At 46.1% G+C, this 23873-nt stretch overlaps 1 protein-coding gene and 1 long non-coding RNA gene across 7 annotated transcripts in view; one reads left to right on the top strand and one right to left on the bottom strand.

Moving 5' to 3' along the window:
• Positions 1-23873, top strand: part of TTLL11 (tubulin tyrosine ligase like 11) — a 237215-nt gene that overhangs the window by 95046 nt on the left and 118296 nt on the right. For all 5 annotated transcript variants that reach the window (XM_042912021.1, XM_042912020.1, XM_042912023.1 and 2 more), the window contains 3 exons: positions 3675-4250; positions 15883-15978; positions 16725-16840. In XM_042912021.1, the coding sequence (XP_042767955.1) occupies positions 3675-4250; positions 15883-15978; positions 16725-16840 (788 nt within the window). The remainder of the gene's footprint in view (positions 1-3674; positions 4251-15882; positions 15979-16724; positions 16841-23873) is intronic.
• On the bottom strand, positions 1559-22250 carry LOC122204496. Of its 2 annotated transcripts, none has more exons than XR_006195693.1 (4): positions 21101-22250; positions 16716-16817; positions 11745-11826; positions 1559-2081 (listed from the first exon to the last, which is right to left on the bottom strand). It is a non-coding gene; the product is annotated as an uncharacterized LOC122204496 (long non-coding RNA). The 2 variants fall into 2 exon arrangements; XR_006195694.1 differs by having other exon boundaries at positions 1559-2078.

Genomic DNA, 23873 nt, shown 5'->3' with positions numbered 1-23873 from the left:
TTCATCCATGTTGTAGTAGGTGTCAGAATTTCCTTCCTTTTTATGGCTGAATGATCTTCTATTGGACGGGAATAGCACAATTTGTCCATCCCCTCATCTGTTGATGGACACTCAGGTTTGGCTATTATGAGTCATGCTGATACGAACATGGATATACAAATATCGGTTCACCGAGAAGTATTCCTTGTACATTTAGATTTAGAGACCCTTGCTGCTGCCCACCCTTGCCGCACTCCTCTGTTTTTTTCTTTTTTCCTAATGGAAAGTTTGGAAAATACAAAAAGGCACAATGAAGAGTATAGAAGTCATGGATTTTTTTTTTTTTTGGTGATATATATTTACAGGATTTTATATTCACGCTGCCCATAATTTTAAAAGTTTTATACATCCTGAGAGAGAATTTTGACAGATAGTCCCATCTATGTGGTAGGGAGAACAACGTGGAATGTATTTAAGGAACCGAGAGCGTGAACACGGAATGTGACCTTGGCCAGCCCTAGTCTTTCAGAGAGGAGTTCATTCAAAGTATGATCTTACCGTAACAGTCTACTGAGGGAGCTCTTTGTGGTGGTGCTTCCTTAAGACCATTATTAGTAGAGCGGGTTACTGCTAAAAGTCAGAATTTTGAACTGGGGTCTTTTCCCAGTCACATTTCTCAGATATCCACTAGGGGGCAGTAAAAGACATAAATTTTCCCTTAGGCCGGATGAGTAGCAAGCGGTCAGGCCACCACATCCTGTTTGCATCTCTTTCAACCACCCATGCATAGTTACAAGATAATGGATTTCACGTCCAACAGCGGCTCTGGGTAAAACTGGAGATACCACCAGCTGTAGCCTACGTGCCGGTCTTCCTCGCGTTCAGGCTAACATCAATGCAGAAAACTTCATTCTCTAGGTTGGTCCCAGATTGTATTTTGCTTTAATTCACATTGGTTCAGCGATTCTCAAGCTAAGGGAACATCAGAATCACTCGTCATGCTTTTTCCAAAATCCACATGCCCAGGTCTCATCCCAGATCTATTAAATCAGACTCTCTCGGGCTGAGGCCTAGTTATAGACTGTATTTTTATTCTGGTCCTCGAGTTCACTAAGAACCAGTGCATTAGCGCTTGACTCTAATAACCGGAGGGAAAGGGCCACCCTTGAGTAAAACCTCGGAGGAGAGTGAATATGAATTCTGGAAAAGCTCTTTCCCTTTTAAAAATAGAAGTCACTGAAGGATCTGGTGGCTATGGGAACCCCACTTGGAAGAGCTATGAGGCTTTCCCATAGACTGTGCCTCTGTCGTAAGAAGCTAGGAACCTGAGAGAAGCTCTGGAACTGGGGAAGTCCTGGCAAACTCAGCATCTGTGGTTACAGCTCCAAGAAAGCCATGCTCGGGGGCCAGCCCCCTTATTGTACAGCCAGAGTTCAGATCCCAACTGTCTGCCACATTAAGAGAACCTTCCCTATAGTATTCAGGAGAAAGAGGCCTTTAATTTTATGTTGTAGAGGTAAATTGGCATAGAGAACCTGAGGTGAGGTCAGACAGCCTCCATCTCCTCGGAACCATCCCACCAGCCAGTTAGGTCAGCTTCCCAGTTTGAATTATGGGAGGACTGGATGGCATTGATCTCTGAGGATCCTTCCAGTTCTAAAATTTCAATGATCCCATTAGTATTAATAATCATGATTTGTATGGTCCTATTCTGGCAAAGAGCAGAAGAAATATTCAGTAATGCAATGAATGACAGAGACTATTGACCACGTAGTTTAATTTATTTAAGGCATATACACTGAATTCAAAGGAGAAAATATTGCTCCCGATAATATATTGAACTGTTAGTATCTTTGGCATAGTAAAAGCTTTCCAGAGGGAAAAATTATCCATCGCTGCAAACTTGACATTTTTCACTTCCTGATCCATAACTGCCATTTCTCCAGCATGCTTATATTTACTGTGAAGGGCCAAATGTATGAAAGCTTTGGATGAATATTAAATAACTACATAAACGTCAAGGTCACAGTTGCAAGAAAGGCTCAGTGGAGGGCCCTGGGAGGCTTGCATTGATCTCTCGTGAACTTCCATTCTGAATCCTGCTGACAAGGGGAAACAATTGATGTGGACCATTATTAAGGTTTTAAGTGTTTCTCCATTGTTAAAGATCTTTTACAAGCCCGGAGTAACCGATAGTGCCCAAGGAATTGGCAAAAGCTTCACTTAGAAATATAGGCTGGCCAGAGAGATAAGTACAACCCAGAGTGCAGATGTCCTGGGCTGAGCTTACACAGCAAAGGTGGAGGGCTGGGGCGAGCCCAGTGCTGGGGCCCGCCACCTCCTCGGCCCCCCAGGCTGGGCTCTGAGTTACAGAGTTCAGAATGGAAAGCCTGCTCTGGGGTCCGGCACATCACAAGCTGCAGAGAGACCGGCTGCCCCTTTCACATCCACCTCCGCGTTTCCTCCAGCTCCCCTCCCCCAGCGCGCCATTCAGTCCACAGCTGCACAGAGGACCTGACAAGTGTCCGGGGGAATTGGGTGCATATGAATTATGCAGACCTGCAGATCCAGACTGACTGTCTGGACTGGTCAAGTGCCCTGGATAATTATGTGAATGTCCTGCTGACCTGGAGATGGGAAGACAGCAGACATTATGGATGGCAGAATCTACTTTCAAAAAGATCTCCACAGACTGGAGGAGGATGGGCCCAGTCTACCAGATGAACTGAGTAATAGATATAAATGATGGCATGAACATTTCCCTGCACGAGCTCCCCGTTCGGTCTTAGGCTCGGCCCTTTGCACGTTTTAGTTTATTTCTTTACCGCGAGCCAGTGAGGGTAGGTTTGTAGATCTCCATTTTGAAGAGGAAGAAACAGAGACATGGCAGGGTAGAGGAAGGTGCAGGTGCTGTAGAGTCCTTGATCGAGATTCCAATCCCACTTCTACCCCTCAGCTGACAAATCACTTCGTCCTTAACAGTTAGGAATAGCTAGGCTTCGTGGCTGCCTTTCACGAGTCAGGTTCGGTGTGCTTAGACCTTTGCGTTCATTATCTCATTTACTCTTCAGTGCAATCTTACTGCTATGTTACAGACTGAGGGAGTCACAGAGAACTTAAGTAACTCGCCCAAGGTCACGCAGTAAGCAGCAGGGCCAGGATCGAGCCCAGGCAGTCAGATTCCAGTGCCCACACTCTTAACAACTGCTGTGCCCTCTCTGCTTCCTATGTTGTAAAAAGAGAATCCTATTCTCTGTAAGGGGTAAACTCGGTAACTAATGTGCAGTGCCTAGTGGAGTTATCTGGCACATAATAGGCACTCATAAATGGTGTTAGCCATCCTCCTCCTCCTCCTCCTCGCCATCTTCCTTTTCCTCCTTACCATCATCATAGCACCACGAGTTAAATGACTTGTCTGGGGTTAGACTTCATAACTGACAAAGACCCTGGATTTGAACCTAGCTCCTGTGACTTCAGATCTGCCCGACTCTCAGTCCCCCTTCTGGAGGACAAGGCCGAGGGCAGTCCTTAGGTCACTATCTTGGTACCTAGTACAGTATTATCTCCCTGGTGCTCAGTGAATGCTCACAGAGGCAGGGCTCACTTTGTCACTCATTCACGAAACATGTGCTGAGGTCTTGCGCCGACTTGGGGGTCCAGAATATAATGCAACCATTCTTTTTTCCCCCCGCCAGGTTCGAATGGTGAAAGACGGTGACCCATCCTGGAAGCCCACTTTTATTGTGAAACCTGATGGTGGTTGTCAGGGTGATGGAATCTACCTCGTTAAAGACCCCAGTGACATCCGCCTGGCAGGGACCCTTCAGAGCAGGCCAGCGGTGGTCCAGGAGTACATCTGCAAACCTCTTCTTATCGACAAACTCAAGTTTGATATTCGTCTGTATGTCTTACTCAAGTCCTTAGACCCCTTAGAGATTTATATAGCCAAAGACGGACTCTCTAGATTCTGCACAGAGCCATATCAGGAGCCCAACCCCAAAAATCTGCACCACATCTTTATGCACTTAACCAACTACTCGCTGAACATCCATAGTGGTAACTTTGTCCATTCGGACAGTACTAGCACGGGCAGCAAACGGACTTTTTCTAGCATTCTTTGTAGGTTGTCTTCCAAAGGTGTTGACATCAAGAAGGTCTGGTCTGATATCATCTCCTTGGTGATTAAGACTGTCATTGCCCTGACTCCAGAGCTCAAGGTTTTCTACCAGTCGGACATCCCTGCAGGGAGGCCGGGGCCCACATGCTTCCAGGTAACCCTCGCCTGTCTCCACCTGAGTTCCCAACCTTGATGGGGCCTATGGAGGGCTCCCAGCTTCCTGCGAGATGAGGGGTGGGGCGGCATGGCCAGAGGCCGGCAGGGGTGGGTGCTGGTGTGGTCTTTGGGGTTAAACCTGGGTCCAACTTTCTGTTTGCCAGCTGTGTGACTTGAGGCAAGTTATTTCCCTTCTCTCACCTGTAAGAAGAGACTACCTCCCTTAAAGGACTCTTGTAAGAATTAAATGAAATAACATACATAAAGCACAGTGCTTGCCGTTTATTTATTCATTCTCCCTTCTAGCATGTTTTACCACCTGCTTAGTAGGGGCCAGGCCCTGTCGCAGGTACTGGGGAGACAGTAAGTCAGGTCTCCACTGGCCGAGGCATAGAATTTACTAATATGAGAGACACGTGGTTGACGAAGCACCTGGTATAAAGTGTCGCGACTGCTAGAGTAGAGTAAGAAATGTACTGGGCACCGTGACATTGTGGGGCCATCTAACGTCCTCTAGGTGAGAGTGAGGGTAGTCTGGGAAGGCTTCGCAGGAGCCGAAATTGGATGGAGCGGGAGATTTCTGGATTGGGCTGGGGGAGACGGTGTTCCGGGGGCAACCAGGCAATTCAAGGAACTGAAAGAGGTTCAGTGTGGTTGGCGGGTGGGGTTTGAGGCAGAGCTTGGAGGGAGACGAGGGAAGAGGAGGCTGGACAGGTCGGTAGTGGCCGAGTCGCGGAAGGCTGAGGGGCCCCCCAGAGGGTGGTCGCAGGGACTGGCGTGCTCAGGTTCTCACGTTACAAAGAAGAAACCAAAGGCAGAGGGGAGAGTGGATTGGGCAAGGCTGGGAGCAGAGGCTGATGAACCGATGGCTTTCATACAAGCAAGAGGTGGTGTTCACTAGGATGAGGAAGGTCTCGGTGTGGGTGGAGAGAATAGGTCTGAGAGCCATTCTGGAAGTGGAAGGGCTGGGCTGGAGATGGGGTGGGGGGAGTGTGGTGGTGAGGGAGCAGCAGAGAGCCAACACGGACTCCCAGGAGGTCAGGCACTCGGATGGATGGATACAAACCTCAGGAAGGGGACCGGGCTTGTGTGGGGAAGGTCAGGAGTTGGACTCGACCATGCCCTTGAAGTGCCCGTGTGACATCCAAGTGGAGAGGTTGAGTGGACAGTTGGACATTTGGGCCTGGAGTTCAGGAGCGAGAGGCCGGGGCTGGGCTGGGAAGTCATCAGCATTCAGTGACTCAGGCCACGTGAGGCTGCAGGGAGGTGGGGCCTCAGAAGATCTCTGTGGGCACCACCATTCAGGCAAGGGAGAGGCGGCTCGGGTGGGGGGACCAGCAAAGGAGGTCAACAAGAAGGGGCTTGAGACATAGAAGGCATATCAGGAGGGGAAGCACCCTAAGTGCCAAGGAAGGCGTGCCTGGAGAAGGAGCGGGCAGGGAACGGCAGCGGCGAATGCCGAGATGTCACACGGGACCAGAACTGAAAGTGCCCACTGAGCTTCGAGGTCTTCAGGGGAGTGATGGGGCAGGGGCCACGGTGTGGTGGACTGAGCCCAGGTGGGGGCGGGGAGTGGGAGTGACAGCAGAGGGTTTTCTCAGGGCCTTTGTCTGTGAAGTGGGTGGCGGGGAAGCTGGAGTCCAGGCGCTCAGGAGACACACAGGTTCCCACCACCAGATAAATCAGAATGGGGAGCAGATAGCAAGACCCTCTGGGACCCTGTCCATCTCATCTTTAGAATTACTTGTGGCAATCGACGTATAAATAGAATACACAGAACATGTGTGTAAGCTACGGAGCGGAACAACAGAATGGTCATCCCAAACGCACCCCCCGCCCCGCCCCGCCCCGTTCAAGATTGCCAACTACTGTGCTTGTCCCGATCCCATTTTCCTACCCACCCCCGGGCTCACGTTATCCGGAATTTTATGCGTACCATCCCCTTGTTTTTAAAAATCCTTTTGTGATGCACGAATGTATCCCTGAACAGTATATCGTTTCATTTTGCTTGGTTTTGAGATTTATAAAAACGCTGCCATAAAGTATACAGTCTTTTTCAACATTCTCTTCCACTGCATGTTGAGGTGTGGTGTTGGGGCTGTTTCCTGTGTATTGCTGTAGATGCCAGTGTAAATACACACTATTTGTCTGGGCTGTTCCTCGTCCTCCGTCTAAGGCGGGAGAGCAGCGGGTGGTGTGGAGCAAGGAGAGGAGACGCAGTGGGGCAGCGTCTCTAACGGATGGGCTGTTAATTCAATAGCAAGAGAGGGGGCTGGTCCCCAGGTGCAGGTGCCAAACAGAGAGGCCAAACAGAGAGCCCCTGGGGCTGGGCACTGGTCAGCAGGGTTTCCAGGCAGGCTGGTGGGACCCTTTGGAGGGCAATTCAGGCAGTGATCAGTTCCAGGAGGGGATGGCTGTCATCTGAAGATCTGTCCTTAGGCACTTGGACCTCAGGCTTTGGGTCCCAGGTGGGATGCCCAGCTCAGCCATCCGGTAGGCAGCTTAATGCATTAGAAAGGGTAAGTGGGCAGGATTTAGAGATAGGAATAGAGAAAACGCGTCTTATCCCAAGCCATGAGAAGATTGGGGGCAGGAGATAGTTGCAACGTGGAGGCATCCAGGGGTCATCCCGGGGGACCATGTGGTCACATCTGTTTGACGGTGACAGCTATTCCAGGAGTATCATGTGGGCCCAGCATGCACAGCCAAGCCACACAGCCCTGGCACAGTGAGCGTGCAGGGGGGAGGGGCCAGAGTGGTTGTTCGCTGCCTATCCTGCTGTGGACAGGCCGCACGGGGCAGTCATTGGGGTGGAACCAGGGGCCCACGCTGTGGGGAATTGGAGGGCAGACAGGGAGGGAGCCACTGGTTTGGACAGATCACGTCTAGCAAACGGAACCACAGCCCCCATATCTGTTTTCCATTGCTTGACCACACTAAATGCTTCCAGACCTGGGGGCCAGGGGATGAGCCCTGGGCTGGAAGTAACATTCCAAAGAAGTTCTTCCTCTTTCCAGCTGTGTGACCTTGGGCAAGCTTCTTCACCACCCTGGGCCGCTGTCTCCCTGTCTGAATCGCCTACACTCACCTCCCCACCTGCCTTCTTAGGGGTAGCGTGAAGTATTATAGGTGAAAAACTTCGACAAGGCATAAAGAGTTAGGTGTTTGAAATTTGGTTTACCCTGCATTTCAGATTCACAGTGATTGAGAAAATACTATTCTTTTTCCCTTGGGGGCCTCTCTTAGTTACTTTATTCTTATCACTTGGTAAAACACTTGTTAGTTTGGGTCTCAAATACCTGAAGTGATTTGAAACCCAGAGATTTAGGGAGAAGGTATGGTTCTGCTATCGAGTTGCTGTGTGATCTTACATAAGTCACTTAACTTCTCTGTGCCTCGGTTTCCTCACCCTCCTTACAGTGCTGTTGTCCGCCCCACACGAGATAAAGAGTACAAAGGACTTTGCAAACTATAATGTGCTGTGCAGGTATAATAAATTATTTCTTTGTCGTGAAGCCCCCTTTGCCTGTAGCCTGGGCCCGGCCCACACTGCAGCATTCCAGGACATAGACTCTAGCCAACCACATTACATTTATCTTAAACATGTGATTGTGCCCCCTTTCCAATCATAGCCACAATAACTACTTGGGAAACTGTGGTGGCCCGGAGCAGCTGCTGGCACAGCTCAGGCTGTGGGCAGGTTTCCTGTAATCTGTTGCCTAGGGAACGTGGCAACCCTGTCATTCCAGCCCGGTCCCCGTCATCGCCCAGCCACACTGCTACCCACCCCCCCTCCGCCGCCACAACACATCCCCATGTCAGTCTTCTTGGGGGCAGCAGTGTGACTCTGGCTTCAGCAGTAAGGTCCATCTGGGGGTAGATGATTCATGTGGCAGAAAAACACATGCAGAGGAAAGGTTTTCCGCTCAGCTTTCAAGAACATTCTTTCCCAATCCTGTTGCTTGGTCTGTATCTTCCTTTAGCTCTGTGTCTAATTCTCTCCTCGGCTCATGATCCTTTCCCTTAGATGTCTGGAGGAGACACCTTTCCTAAATGCTAACGCGCTTCTCTTTCTTCTCTGTCCTCTTGACCTCCTGCTCGCCTTCAGCCCCAGGCACCCCATAGAAAGGAGATCAGAAGCAGCCTTAAGGCCACACGAGGGCTTGGGGTTTGCTCTCAGACGCCCTGGGTTTGAACTAATAGCGGCTCCTTTTTCCAGCCACCCTAGCTGGTGAGCTTGCAAGTTAACCTTTCTTTGCCGTAAATGCTGTAAGAGGGCCTGTCACAGAGAAAGGAGTAATTAACTTTGCCTGGCCCAATCAGGGAGGGCTTCCCAGAGGAGGAGCTGTTTTAGCTGGAGCTTAAGCATGGAGAAGAATTTGCCAAGCAGAAAGGGGCAAGGGTCCCCATAGTGACCTGCTTTCCCTTCCACCTCACTGGCCGCTGCTTCTGTGCCCCTCCTCTGGACCTTCAGTGTTGGGGATTCCCAGGACTCAGTGCCTGGAAAGTTCTTTTATGTACAACCACTCTCTAAATACCTCACTTAGCCCCGTGGCTTTAGGTACCAGCTATGTGCTGTTGACTCCTGAATTTTTATCTCCAGTCTTGACCTGTCCTGAGCTCCAGGCTGGTATATCCAGCTGCCCCCTTTCATTTTTTTCACCCAGACATCTAGTGGGACTTTCCCATCCAACATGTCCAAAATCAAACTCTTGAATTCCCTCCCAAACCTCGTCTCCCATTGTTTTCCTATTTCGGTAAATGCACGACGTCCGATCAGTTCCACAAACGGAAAACCTGAACCATCCTGCTTTCTTCTTTTCCTCTCCTCCCTAGATCTAATACACAAGCAATGCTTGCAGATAGATCCTAAATCTAACCACGTCTGACCAGCTCCACTGCTGCCGTCCTAGTCCAGGCAGGGGTCACCTTGCACTTGTACCACCTCCGTAGCCTCCTAATTGATGTCCTGTTTCCCACCCTTGCTGCTTATGGCCTATTTTTCTCACTGTAGCCAGAGTGATTCTTTCAGAACATGCCAGATCAAATTACTTCCCTTGTGCAAACTCTCCAACGGCTTTCTCGTTGCACTTGAAAGTCCTGGCTCCTTACCATGGCCTACAAGATGTGACATGACCTGTCCCTTGTCTTTCTATCTGACCTCATCTCCTACCACTGTCCCTCTTGCTCACCCCTTGCTGTTGTTCAAAAGTGACCTTTGCTCTTGCTGCTCCCTCTGCCTGGAATGCTCTTCCTTAGCTCTTCAAATGACTTACCCACTTACTTCATTCAGTCCCTATTCATGCATCCCCTCTCGAGGCTTTTGCTTCTGGTCATGATGGAACAACAAATCTTGACTTAACAGCCTTTTGAAAATGACTAGAAAGCTGGACAATGTGCATGAAATAAGTGGTTTCAGATTTTGGACAACAGACATCTCAGCACTGTGATCCCTGAGGAAGTGGGGGATGGAACTGAGGTGAGTCCTACGGTTGCCACAACTTCCTGTCTGGGAGCAATCTCCTGGATATGGATGCGGGGAGGAGCCTGAACCAAGCCCTGTGACCTCAATGAGCTGAAGAGTTGGAGATCAAAGTTGGGGAAGGCTGAGGTATCTGGAATTCTGTGGACAGAATTCTGAAAAGGAGGGAGCTGAGCAGGGAACGGGCTCCAGAACCTGCAGAGACCCCTGTGTTGTTACTGAGTGCTAGGCCACCATGTGTGGGGTGTGGGTCAATCAGAGTGTTTGTCACTCTGGGCAAAGAGTGACTGGTGAACTGATAAGCGAAACAACTTCTGGTGCCCACACAGAGCAGGGAGAGATGTTTATACACCGAGTAGCCAGTGTGGCTCATCCTTGGTGGTCATCAGGAGCATTCAGTGGAGGTTCAGGAGAAGTTGTGCCTTAATGGACTGACTCTTCCCTGGAATGAAAGTTACTCTAGACCCACCCTAGTGAAGTTTAAACAATAGGCCTTGGGGGCACCTGAGTGGCTCAGTTGGTTAAACATCTACTCTTAATTTTGGCCTAGGTCATGATCTCACGGTTCATGGATTCAAATCCTGCAATGGGCTCCGTGCTGACAGCATGGACCCTGCTTGGGATTTTCTCTCTCCCTCTCTCTCTGCCCTCCACCTCCCCCTCAAAATAAATAAATAAACATAAAAAATAGGCCTTGGAGGTATCAAACTAATCTGCAAATAAATAACTGCCAAAAAAGCCTAGCACTTTTTAAAAAACAAAACCTAGACACTCAGCATTGTAATGTTCACAGTGTCCAGCATCCATTCCCATCCAGCATTCAGCATCCAGGCATTCCACAGAGCAGGTAAGGCAATCCATACCAAGGGAGGAAACCAATACAAGCAGACCCAGAGTTACCAGCAACGATGAAACTAGTAGGCGAAGGATGTTACAACAGCTGCTATAACTATGCACGACATTTTAAAGGGAAATATGAGCTTAATGAAGAAGAGAGATGGAAGCTATTAAAAAGAACCACATGAACTTCCAGAAGAGAAAGATACAAAATATGAAATGAAAAATTCACTGAATGAGATTAGCAGATTAGACACTGCAGAAGAAATGGATCAGTGAACTTGAAGACACAGCAATAGAATAGAGAAAATGACAGGAAAAATAAGTGAACAGACCCTCACTTATCTCTGGTACAATATCAACATGTGTATAATTGGAGCTCCTCGAGCAGAAGAGACAAAGAAGATGCAGAAAGACTTTTTTTTGGAGAAATAGCCCCAGATTTCCAAATTTGAGAAAAAACTAGAAATCTGCAATCCAAGAAGCTCAAGAAACTCCAAGGAGGACACACACACACACACACACACACACACACACACACACATCAAAGCTTAACAAAATCAAATTGTGGAAAACCAGTGACAAAAAAAAAACAACTTATGTTTAGAGGAACAAAGAATAACCAAAAAGTTATTCTGATCAGAAACTGTGGAAGCCAGAAGACGATGGGATGACAAGACCTTCCCTAGTTATCCTTCTAAACCACCAACCCTCCCCTCCACCTACCATATCACACTCATTTGTCTTGTTCACTGGTTTATCCTCAGGGCCTAGAATAGTACGGAGTATTTAGTAGGTGCTCAGTAAATATTTCATCAGTAAAGTTGTCTTCCAGGTAGAAGAGTATAAAGGAGAAAGCAGTAAAGCATCCTAGAACTACTAATAGTTCAGCACAATTACAGCCCAAGATGTGCAGGGGGGGGAGGGGGAGGAAATAAGGCTGGAATGTGAGACAGATGTCAGGTCATAGAGGAATTTGTAGGACATGCCGTGGACCTAGGCCTTCATTCTGCAGGCAGGGATTTTAGGCAGAGGAATGCTAATCCTCTGTTTGCATTTTAGAAAAATTACTCTGGCAGCCCCTTGTGCCAGGTGAACTAGATGTGTGAGATCGAAAGCAGGGAAATGAATGGGAAAGCTATTAAATTAGTCCAGGTGAGAGCTGGTGCATACCTGATCTAGGCCAGGAGCGGTGAGGATGGGCCAGCTCTGGAAAGCTCTTCAGGAGGCAGAATGTACATGAGTTGGTGAGCAGCTAGATGTAAAAGATGAAGGAGAAAGTTTTAACTTGTGTAATTGGGTGGATAAGGAATACAGGAGGCAAAGTCGATTTTAGAGAAAGGTGCTGTATTAATGATCAATTGGCTGTGTAATAAATTACTCCCAAAGTAATAGTTTAGCGGCTTAAACTCACAAACATTTATTATCATTCAGTGTGTGGATCAGGAATCTAGGCTTCGGGGACTTCCTCTGGTTCAGTCTCCTACAAGGCTGCAATGACTACAGTCACCTCAAGGCCTGACTGGGGAAGAAGCCTGGGGGTAGGCCTCAGCACCCCCTGGCTGTTGGCTGGAGACATTAGTTCCTTGTCACCTGTGCCTCCAGGAGGGCAGTCCACAGCGTAGCAGCCAGCTTCCCTCAGAATGTGTGAGCAAGAGAGTAAGAGAAGGCCTTCCAAGATGGAAGCCCTGGTCTTCTTATGATCTGATATTGAAAGTGACATCCCATCGTTTCTGCCCTATGCTGTTTTTTAGAAATAAGTCACTAGGTGCAGCTCACACTCAAAGGGAAGGGATTACACAAGGGCATGATTGCCACAAGGTGGGGGTCATTGAGACCATTTTAGAGGCTAGTGAGTTTGGATAGTGATACTGAGTTTGGATATGTAGAATCTGAGGACTCTGGGACCTCCCAGTTGGGACTACTCTGGATACAGATGGATGTGTAGTTCTAGGGTTCAAGAGAGAATCCCCCCTCATTGGAACGTAGCTTGGACCTTGGCATGAGTTTACAAGTAATGGTGCAGGATCCTTTTCTTCCCAGGTTGTTTTGGAAGCTTCTAAAAGGGCTGAAGGATAACTCTGAATCCCCAGGGTACCCCTCGAGTAGGAGGTGTGCAACACATAATTGCTTGCATGAGGGCAGAGTATCATGTGACTGAAAAGTCCTCTCTCTCCTTTTGACAATTCTTGCTCTGCCACCAAACTGGAGGGAGGTTTTCTCCTTTCTAAGCTGCTTTTATGATCTGCATAAAGTGGCTGTTAGACTAAATTCGTAGTTTAAAAAAAATATATATATGTATATATATATACATATATATATGTATGTATGTATATATGGATCTCCAGAGAAGAAAGCTTTATATATATATGTATAATATATATATTATACATTATATTTTACATACACACACACACACACACACACACACATATATGTATATATATAAAGCTTTCTTTTCTGGGGATCCAGTATATGAGATAGGTAAAAGTTGCTTTGATCTGGCCTCCCCAGTGCTTCCCCAGAAAAGAACCCCATTTTGAAAAACACTGGACCAAATTCCTGATTTTTTTCCGGCTCTATTCCAGAATTTTATGACAAGATCAACTCTAAGCTCCTCCCAGTTCCGTTATTCTGTTTATTGAGATCCACTGGTGCTACATATTTCATTGAACTTTTGAAAAGAAAACAATCTATATTTCCTTGAATTCATGAAAAAAATATAATAATGACCTTTATTAAATACTTACTATGTTTCAGGCACTGTGCAAAATATTTTACATTGCATTATTTTTATTTGGTCTTGGCTCCCCACTATTTATTGGATTGTAAGCTCCATGGGGTCAGGGACCTCGTCTAGTCCACTGCTATATTTCTAGAAGGTAGAATAGTTCCTGGGATATAGGAAAGCACTCAATAAATATTTTTTTGAATGAATGAACTAAGGTAAGTACTATTCTTATTCCCATTTTACAGATGAAGAAACTGGGGCTTAGAGTTGCTAAGTAACTTGCCCATAGTTATGCACATTAAAGGCAGAGCTAGGATTTGAAATGAGCTCTTCTGGACTCTAAAGCCTCATAATGCCATTTCTTGTTGGTGGGATCGGTAGGAAACTGCAAAGGAAACTGGCATATATTGAGTACCTCCTACATGATGAACATAGTCATAGGTGCTTTTTGCTTCCATCATCAGCTACTCTGCAAGGTAGCTATCGTCAACTCTCATTTTTCATGAGGTATATGAAGCTCAGAGAGGCTACGCACTGCACCTAGAGTTGTCTAGCTAGTGCGAGAGACAGAGGTAGGATTGGAGCCAAGTATTTCTGACTCCAAAGCATTTCTGTACAAGACCCTACATATTCAACGACATGCACCCAAGTTTAGGTTCTAGAAAATACCATGCCATTGGTGGGTGCAGATCAGTATGGCTGTTGAGGTTTTGCCTTCTCCAGCTTTCCTATAACTTTATTTTCAGGAAACCACTGTTCACTGAACCGAAAGAGCCCACCAAGCTGAGAAAGAGCGAGTCCAAGCTTCTAAGATGTAGCAGAAAGCAGCTGATGACTAAGGATGATAAATGCAGGCACCACAGCCCGCTGTTCTCTGTAGCCTCATCAACACCACATGCCTCAGCCCCGGTCTGCAGTTAGACTGATGATGTCACCAGAGTCTCCTAAAGGCCTCATCACTCATAGCCACTTGCCATATATTATTAAGTGGATCTATAATGCATGTAACATTTTCTACTGAATTTCCATTCCTTTCTTTTCATGACCAGGGAAAGAAAAATAGAGCAAGGGTGACTTTTTCCAACTTCTCATCCTCATTGCCCTTCACTGAAGAATAACCTCATCCTGAATTACCCCCAAAAATGGTCATTCGGGCTCTGATTTCATTAATAAGAATGAGGCTACAGTTGGATAATTACCGTCTGACTAATGCACATTCTGTATAGACAAGTAAATGGGTTTCCCTTCATCTTTTCTGCTTGATCCTCAGAGGAGGGGATACAGCTGTATCTTTTTCTTTTTCTCTCCTTTATTCTCCACTTTATTTTTTGAAACTTTGGGACTGTGTCAATTATGTCAGAAGCTTTCTACCTTATCACCTCCTAGAGAGATAAGGAGAGTCCTCCCGAGAATCTGACGTCCTTGTGGTTTGAGTCTGAATCTAATTAGAACCAGTGATTTTGAGGATCGGGAGATGTTATGCAGGTGAAGGGTTGTTTCGGGCAGAGGGAAAGATGCACAGGGTGGCTTACCCCATCCTAGGGCTTGTGAGGAACTGAAGGAAGCCAAAGACGAAGCCTCACCTAAAGCAGCACGCTGGATGGAAGGGCAGGTGTCAAGGACACATGGTGTTGGGGTTAGCCTTGGGTGTGGGTCTGTGCAGTGACACAGCACTCCGTGCTCAGAAGGGCTCCGTGCTTGGTTTAATGCTCTGCTGCCACCATCATGAAATTGTCAGTACTTTTTGAACAAGTCTCCCCCTCCCCACCGTGTTTTCATCCTGCACTGGATCCCACAAATTCTGGAGCCAGCCTTACGTGGGTATGAAATCCAACTCTGTCACTTACTCGCTAGGCGAGCTTGGGGAAATCCATTGGCCTCTGTGAGACTCAGTTTCTGCTTTTGGAAAATGGAGAGCAGGATCCTTCCTTCAAACACACCGTCATGAGGACTAAACGAGATTATGAATAATTGGTGCCTCGTGGAGTAATTGGTGCCTAATAAATATTCCCTTTCCTTAGCTAAGGAGCGTCTTTCAAAATCACTGGGGCGGGGGGCAGGGGGGCATTGTTTTTCAAAACTGGTTTGCCTGGGTTCTACTCTGAAAGATTCTGACTTGTAGGTGTGAGCTGGGGGATATGTGGTGGTTTTGAAAGGGCTCCTTAAGTGATACTGATGGACATCTGAGGTTATGAAAGGTAGCCTTGGGTTTTCAGAGATCTAGCTAAGAAGCAGCTTAATAGAGGAGAGCAGATGGAGAGGGAGAAATTGATGGGCACTACTGATCCTCAACATAATAAAAAACCTGTTAAGGAAGAAAGAGGTCACCGATATTGCTGAAATGCACCAGGAGATCTCATCCCATCATCAAGGTTCCTGTGAAATTTTCTGCTGTCCATTTAGCCTGACAAGAACACCCAGGGGCAGAGGGGCCGTGGACAAGAGAAGCCAGGGTCGAGGCGCAGGTTGGGGGCCAAGTGTGAACTTATTGTCACCTTAATGACCCTAACACCATACTCGATTCCTGAAAAGAAATTGTAGCTAGAGGGAGTAATCTTGAATTATGTGTATCCTACCCAGATTCTAGGCTTTGACATCCTTCTGATGAAAAATCTGAAGCCTATTCTCCTGGAAGTAAATGCAAATCCCAGCATGAGAATCGAACATGAGCAAGAAGTAAGTATTTTGAACGCCTCGTTGAATATATTGCCATACAACTGCACGTGCCCTCTCATGCTGTTCACTCGGCTAAACAAGGTTCAGCATTCTCAGATTTGCACAGTGAACTTCTGTTCCAGTCTAAATAGTTTCAGTTTTGTGGAGCTCTGAACAGAGTCTATAAATATAAGACCTCTCCGACCCCTGGTAACTTCTCAGCATGCCATTCTTCCAATTTTTAAGGTCTGCAGACACAGAGGCAGCTGAACCTTTCCATCAGTTTTGACGTGAACTAATTAGTTAGCCTCAGGAGATGAACTAATTGAAATTCTAGGAATATGATTTAGCCATGTCGACATACTTGAATCACTAACATAAATAGCACATTCAACAGTGGTTAGTGCATAAAAAAAGACTGGAAGGAAACACGCCAAACACTAATATTGTGTTTTGGGGGGAGTGTGTGGATTTCTTTTATTTTCTTAACCCCTTCTATATTTCCAAATTTTCTACAGCGAGCATGTATGATTTTGATAACTAGAAAGACATAGTGCTCCTTATGTATGTATTTCCGCTTTACATATTTTGTTGATTTGTTAAAGGAAACTGACACTGTAAAAGTAACATAAAGGGAGTCTTCAAAAAATTACCTTCTGTAGATGAACATAAGCAAAGCCTAACAGTTCAACCACTGGAGCCAATGCTAATAGGTACTTGGTACTGAATCACTCTCCACTGTAACACTGAATCCTTACCCATTCAAGCTTTCTCCGGGGGTCTTTGAAAATGTCCCCAGCCTTGTCGATGAAGAAGTGAAGGTGGCCGTGATCAGAGACACACTACGCCTGATGGACCCACTTAAGAAGAAAAGAGAGAACCAGTGAGTATACTTTTTATATCATTTATTTCTATCAACTCTGCTGGCAGTGTCCCAAGCAGCTAAGTTCTCTCAGAACATTGTAACATTGGAGTGAGATTTACACATTAAACAATCTCACCCATCATATTTTCATTTGTGGACATCAGCCTCCAAATATAGTGACTTGCAATCAGGAGATGGAGACTTGTATTTGAATCCAACGTTTGGGATTCAGCTGATGAATTTTTAGCTGACTGTTATTTGAATCTGGAAAGTCTCTTCTACGAACCCACTTTCCCCTGAGGTGGAATCTCCTCTCACCCACCACTGTTCACCTAGAGCTTTTCTTGGAAATGCCCAAACATAGGGAGAGAGTAAAACAAAACCAAGGAGAGGGCCATAGGTTGCTTGGACGTGATAAGAATCGTTTCCCTTTTCACTTTCTTCCTGACGTTTATACTCTTGCAGGATAAGTTTTTGGTTTCGACGTTTGCAGGGCCACTTGAAGTTCTGGGAGTTCTGTATTCTTTACAGTTATTGTTCTTTTCCATCCCACTGGCCCCAGGGTGCGTTACCCCAGTTGGGGCATTGGTAAGAGTATGTGCCCCACCCCTCCCTCCCCGGAATCACCCCAGAAATGAACAGCATCTCATCTGGGTATTTTGTTTTGTTTTTATCAAATTCCTGGCTCTCGCAAAGTAAATATCGTTATGCTTGTTTTAGGCAAAAAAATCAAAGCCCTCCTTGTCCCCCCAACAAATCAGCTTGACCTAAATGCCCGCAGACAAATAAAGCACTTGTCAGCTATGGCTTGAGACCTCAGGGAGCATGGACTTCCCTTTCCTAAGCAAGTGGTGTTTTGTGAGTTCCTCTCCTGCAGCACCTCACCAGCTGGGCTCAAGCCCAGACAGTGCTAGAATATTCTGCACTGGTGCTTCTCCCTTGGCTGCATGTTAGAACCATCTGGAGAGCTTTCATAAATACCAGTGTGAGGGCCCCCGCTTCTAGAGACTCCGATTTTAATGAGCCTGGGCTGGAGGGCTGGCCACAGAAGTATTTTAGGTTCCCTAGGTGATTCTACCATGCAGTCAAGGTTGAGTGCCACTGCCTGGCAGGAAATGTCACTCTGTAGGAGCATTTGTCATATTCTGAGTCAGGCTGGATGGTGCCTGCTCGGTTGAGTGTTCCTCTGGGGCGTTCTTCCCCGCGGGAAGCACAGATTGCCATTGTTGGCAAGACCTGGCCGAGAACATTCACCTGCAGTTTGGAGGGCCAGTCGCGCCGGATGTGGCTTCGGCCAATTAGAGCTTCAAAGTGGTGGCCTGTCAGCTCTGCCGCATCCTGGGTGTGGCCCCAACACCATGGGTAACGTGTCCATTCGTATGTGCACGTGACTGCTTTCTTCCGCCATCCCGAAGGAAAGGCAGCAGGTGGATTGCAGTTTGGTCAGATTAATTGCAATAAAACTCATTCCTTAAACATCTACTCTCTAAGGGTTATCGATCTCCCTGATAGAGGTTAGGTCTTGGGAGATTGTGTGGCACTGTGGGGAGGCTTCAGTGGCTATCCATGTCAGTATGACACGCCGGTACAGCTCTTTGAAGATGACCTTGACACATTAGCAGTCTGATTTGTGTGTGTGTATGTGTGTAGGAACAAATCCAGAGGCCATTGTGTGGCCATGAAACAGGAAAAGATATAAAAGTATCACTGTATTTTCACATTAAGTGATATTGAAACATGATTAGCTTTCTTCTTGTTGTTTCAGTTTTTTTGTGTTCCATTTTGTTTTGTTTTGTTTTGTTTACCCACACCTGGCATTCTGGATCATCTCTGTGAGCTGCACAACTAAAATTTAATAGCAACGGGGCACGGGACCAAAGGAAGGTCGGGCAAGACATTTGCAGCTTACCAATCATAAGTAGCAGAACCTTGTTTTAACTGAAGGAGCACTGGCTCTTTTAAAAATTGATAACCAGGAATAGGTAAAATTTCTAGAACCTGACCTCAATTCTAATATAAATCTTTCCTCTCCCCCTTTTCTTACCTAGAATATAAGGGGGTATATGAATGGCCAAATGTCATTTACTGATAATTTTCCTAAATTTCACCTTTAAAAAAAAACACAGTAATGATCGTCCATGAAAGTACTTTGTAATCCGTAAAGTGCATTTGTATGTAAGGAATTATTATTACCATTTTGGTAACTTGACCATGCAGATAAAAAAAGCTAAAATTATCCTCAACTCCTCTGTGTAGAAATGTTTCAGAATAACTTGAAAAAGCACCATACTTATGCCCACAGAAAATGCCCAGTGTAGTAATGCTGAATCATATGTGTCCAAATCAGACACCGTGTCACTGTGCAGAAAATGATGTCACAGAGACTTCTAGGATGGGAGGGAGCTTTAGAAACCAGAGTGTCTTGTGTTTAAATAGGATCTGACCTAAACCTTTATTTTTTTAAATTAATTTATTTTTGTTATTTTTTTTAACGTTTATTTATTTTTGAGAGAGAGAGAGAGACAGTATGTGAGAAGGGGAGGGGCAGAAAGAGAAGGAGACACAGAATCCAAAGCAGGCTCCAGGCTCTGAGCCGTCAGCCCAGAGCCCGATGTGGGGCTCGGACCCACAAACCGTGAGATCATGATCTGAGCCGAAGTCGGACGCTCAACCGACTGAGCCACCCAGGCGTCCATGACCTAAACCTTTAAAAACAGATGGTTTCCTAGCCTTTCCCTACAACTCTTTAGCAAACGAGGGTCTGCACTGTCCCTCGTTACTTCGTCCTTGAGCACATGTCGTCAGCACGACCACTGAGGTGGGTCTTCACCGTCCCCATATACGCTGAGGAGAAATGGTAGATAGAGGTCCTGACCTCTTCGTGCCTCTCAACTTCTCTGGGAAGGTGCCGAGGGGACGTGTGTCCATGCGTCAGGCATCTTCCCACACCTCAGGGGCTGACAGGCTGGGGTCACTTTCCTGGTGGGACTGAAAGCGGCCCTCGTGCCTTCCTTGGGCACAGGAGCTGGTGACTGCACGTACCCTTCCTGGCCTAGCTGGAGGCTTTCTCCTGAGCTCGAAGGGACGAGCTTTAAGTTCCGACCTCAGGATTGTTGCAGAGCTGTGCGAGCCTGAGTGTCCTTTTCTATAAAATGGCATTTAAATGAAACAACATGAAAAACTATTCAGAGTAGCCACTTAATCATGCTTAGCTCACCACTCAAAATAAAACAATCTACTAGAATATGAGAAGAAAACACCAAAAAATAAAGCTTAGCTATTGTTATCTTTCTGGGTATACTTAGAGTAGAATTCTGAGTTACGTATCCTAAAACTGAAGCTACGGGACCGCTGTGGACATTGGAGCTGTTTGCCAATGGAAGGTTCCGTTTCTGAGTAGCAAGATATTACTGGCCCAGGCATATTTATTTGTTGGATTAAGGAAAAATGCCTTTGGCCCCTGAAGGAATAAAATAGCTGTCTGAACTATGACAACATTTTATAATATGAGGTGATTCTGATTTACACATTAGGGTTCTTTGGAGGCATTGTAGGGACATGCGAAGAGGGAGGCTGATGGGGTGGGACTCTGGAAATATCATATATCTGTGCGTATACACACATATATGGAGGTAAAATTCACATAGCATAAAATTGACTATTTAAATTCCATGGCACTTAGTACAGTCACGGTGTTATGCAACCACCACCCCTATCTAACTGCTTCCAAAATGTCAACCCCTAAAGGAAACCCTGTACCCATGAAGCAGCCACTTCTCATTCCCACCTCCCCTAACCTACTCTCTGTCTCCGGATCGACTTATTCCAGACACGTCATATAAGTAGAATCATGCAGTGTGCAGTCTTTTGTGTCTGGTTTCTTTCACTTAGCATGTCTTCAAAGTTCACCCATGTTGTGGCATGTATCAGTACTTTTTCCTTTTTACGGCCAAATAATATTCCGTTATATGGGTATATTATATTTTATTATCTGTTTGTCACTTGATGGACATCTGGGTGGAAGCAATTATCTATTTCATATTTTGGCCTTCTACAGGAGATTTCATTTGAGAGCACAGAATCTTTTTAATGTTGTTGGTTTACTCCAGCCCCCTCATTATATTGAGAGAAGCACGGACTATTAGAATCAGAAGGGATCTAGAAACCATGTGCCAGTCGGCTCCCTGGTTCGGGAATCTCCTCCTGACAGAGGAGCAGCCCGTGTCCTGGTGAGGCACTGTATGTGGCATCAGCCAGGTCTGGGGTGAAGTTTCTCACCTCTGATCGCTGCGCCATGAGCTTGGCCGAGGGACTTTGTTCTCCCATCTGGTCTTTAACAATGGGGATGGAGATATCTCCTTGACTGGATTGTCATGGTCACCGTATGAAGTGACACCTATTGAGAGAGCCTCATGACATCTGAAAACATTAGACAAACGCTAGTCCTTAGGCCCACCAAGTGGCCAATCAGGCTTCGGGGTTCTCCTGATGGTGACAAATAGGTCACCAGCTTCTGAAGCAGCCTGTCTGTCGTACATAAAGGTTCTGCACACGTGCATCATACAAGATGAAACCCAGATGGAGAAGGTCAGTAACTTGTCACAAGTCACAAAGCCGGTCAGAGACAGAGTGGGAACTGGATCCAGGGTCTCCCAACTTCAACACCAGTGTCTCTCCATTTTGCCACGTTGTTCCACTGACCTCCAGCTTCTCCAAGGATTCAAAGCTAAGCTTGTAAGATAGGGGAGAAAATCAGGAGAATCAATGGAAAGCTTTGCTTTTGTCAAGGTATGTGGGTGCCCTCAGTCTTTTTTTTTTTTTTTTTTTTTTTTTTTTTTAACTTCTATCTGCAACAGAAGTGAAGAAATTGCATTCCTGGATTATTTTAGAAACAAAGTGATGATTCCATCAATTCATTAATTTTGGAAGATTGGTTTACCTTGGGGAGCCATCTTAGTAGCATTTTTCCCCTTTTCCTGAATGTAGATATTTCTGGGACCCAAATTCGTTTCTCAGGAATCCTAGCCCTTCAGGGCCTCAGAGAAGTGTAAGTGAAGTCAGAGACAGGAAGGCTTGGAGGAGTCTAAAGGGACTTTCTTGATATGGTGATGCCATGCAGTGCCTGGGAACTGCGATATAGACTGCCCATCTCTTATTCAGAAGCGTGTATTTGGAACACGACTTACATAAGGCACGGAGGCCTCTTTTCTCCCAGTAACATCTCACCGCCCTCTCCCAGTTCCGTTTACTTCCTATCACAGGAACGACCAGGTGTATTATCAGGGTGTTGGGGCAGCTTTTGACCTGATCTAAACAGCTTTATCCTCTGAAGGCTTCACTGAGAGCTCAGGCTTCACTTCTGACCTTGACTCCAAGCATCTCCCTTGGATCCTGCACCATGTTTAGAGCCAATAAATTAAAAGAATCCCCAGATTCGTTTGATTCCACATAGAATCTAGGATAAAGCCGGAACATTCTATGAGAAAACAGACCAAGAAATCTCCCAGTGGAAAAGAGACCAAGAAATCTCCCAGTGCTTCAGTTTCACAGCTGGGGCTTGTACCAAGACCAAGGAATGTAACTCTGTCCCATCCTGGAGAAGATTATCAAAAACACATTAATCAGAGGTCCTCTAAGTCCAGACCTCTGCCACTTAAACAGACAGTGTATTCTACTGAAATCCCCTCAATGGTAGGGAAGAGAGGCTCTTAAAACGTGTAGACTAAACATGCCTTCATAAATGCAGGATGTTATCTTTCTTATCAGAGAATATTCTTCTGCAAACAGTCTTTCCGAAGAATCATCTAACCATCCTGACAAATGGCCCGTCCGTGCTTGCACGGCTGACATGTTGTTGAAATTCTGGGTCTCACTGATTCCTAAGGATTCCTTTGTGGCAAGACCCTACAGATCAGGACACACTGACCCCAGGCATCTTTGACGATTTCTACATAAATCAGGAGCCCGGGTCACAGAGAGACGAATATTTGCATATTTATATGCATTTCATTGCAAATCCTTCATTTCATGTCAAGGATTAGAGAAACAGCTATGGACTATTAGGGTATTTGTTGAGCACTTACTGTGTGCCAGGGAGAAGACTTACGAAATTGAATTAGCTCACAGGCCAGTGGGAGAAGTGAGAGAGATCCACACATACAGATCTATAAGGTGGAAAGTGCAAAGTGTTCTCTAAAGGTAAAGACAAATTGTCAAGGGAGAAAAATACAAGAAAAGATTATTTACTGATAATTAATGGATAGTTGAAAAAAAAAGGGGCACCTGGGTGGCTCCGTTGGTTGAGTGTCCAACTTCAGCTCAGAGCAAGATCTCATGGTTCGTGGGCTCAAGCCCTACGTCAGGCTCTGTGCAGACAGCTCAGAGACAGGGACCTGCTTTGGATTCTGTGTCTCTCTCTCTCTCTGTCCCTCCTCCACCCATGTTTTCTCTCTCTCTCTCTCTCAAAATAAATAAATAAATATTTTTAAAAAAACTGACAAGGAGAAAATGGCACTTGAACCGAGGAGAAGTAATCTTTGAAACATACAAATGGACGGAAGGACGTCCAAACAAAGTCACGGGGCCCTGTTGGAGGGAACTTAGGAGTTCAAATCAGCTGGAGAGGCAGGTGCATGACGTGGGTTAATAGAGAGGAGGTGCTGCTGGGGAAGTGGATAAAGACCCAGAGGCCAGAAGGATGGCCTCGAATGTCAAGGGAAGAAAATCAAAGCTTGTTTTCAATCCAGAGTACACGAAGGCTTGAAGGGCATCTGTGAGCCCATTAACTACACGAGATTTTCTGTATGTGTGTTTTTTTTCCTGGAAAAAGAAGCCAGACATTTCATCATGTTTTGAAATAGTTGAGAACTCAACAGTCCTATTATCATCAGAGGCTATAGGGAGCTGAGGCAATTTATCCAAGGTTGGGGTGTTGGGGCTTCAAGATATATTGTGCCCTCTGTACCTCGAAGCGCCTCACATTTTGGACGACAGTCAGCAAACTAGAAAAATATGCGTGCATTTTCAAGTAAGAACAGACAGGAAATGACTA

Source organism: Panthera leo, chromosome D4 (assembly GCF_018350215.1).
Source record: "Panthera leo isolate Ple1 chromosome D4, P.leo_Ple1_pat1.1, whole genome shotgun sequence".
Taxonomy (NCBI): Eukaryota; Metazoa; Chordata; class Mammalia; order Carnivora; family Felidae; genus Panthera; species Panthera leo.
The sequence above is the reverse complement of the archived record's forward strand: the minus strand, read 5'-3'. Positions and strand labels throughout refer to the sequence as shown.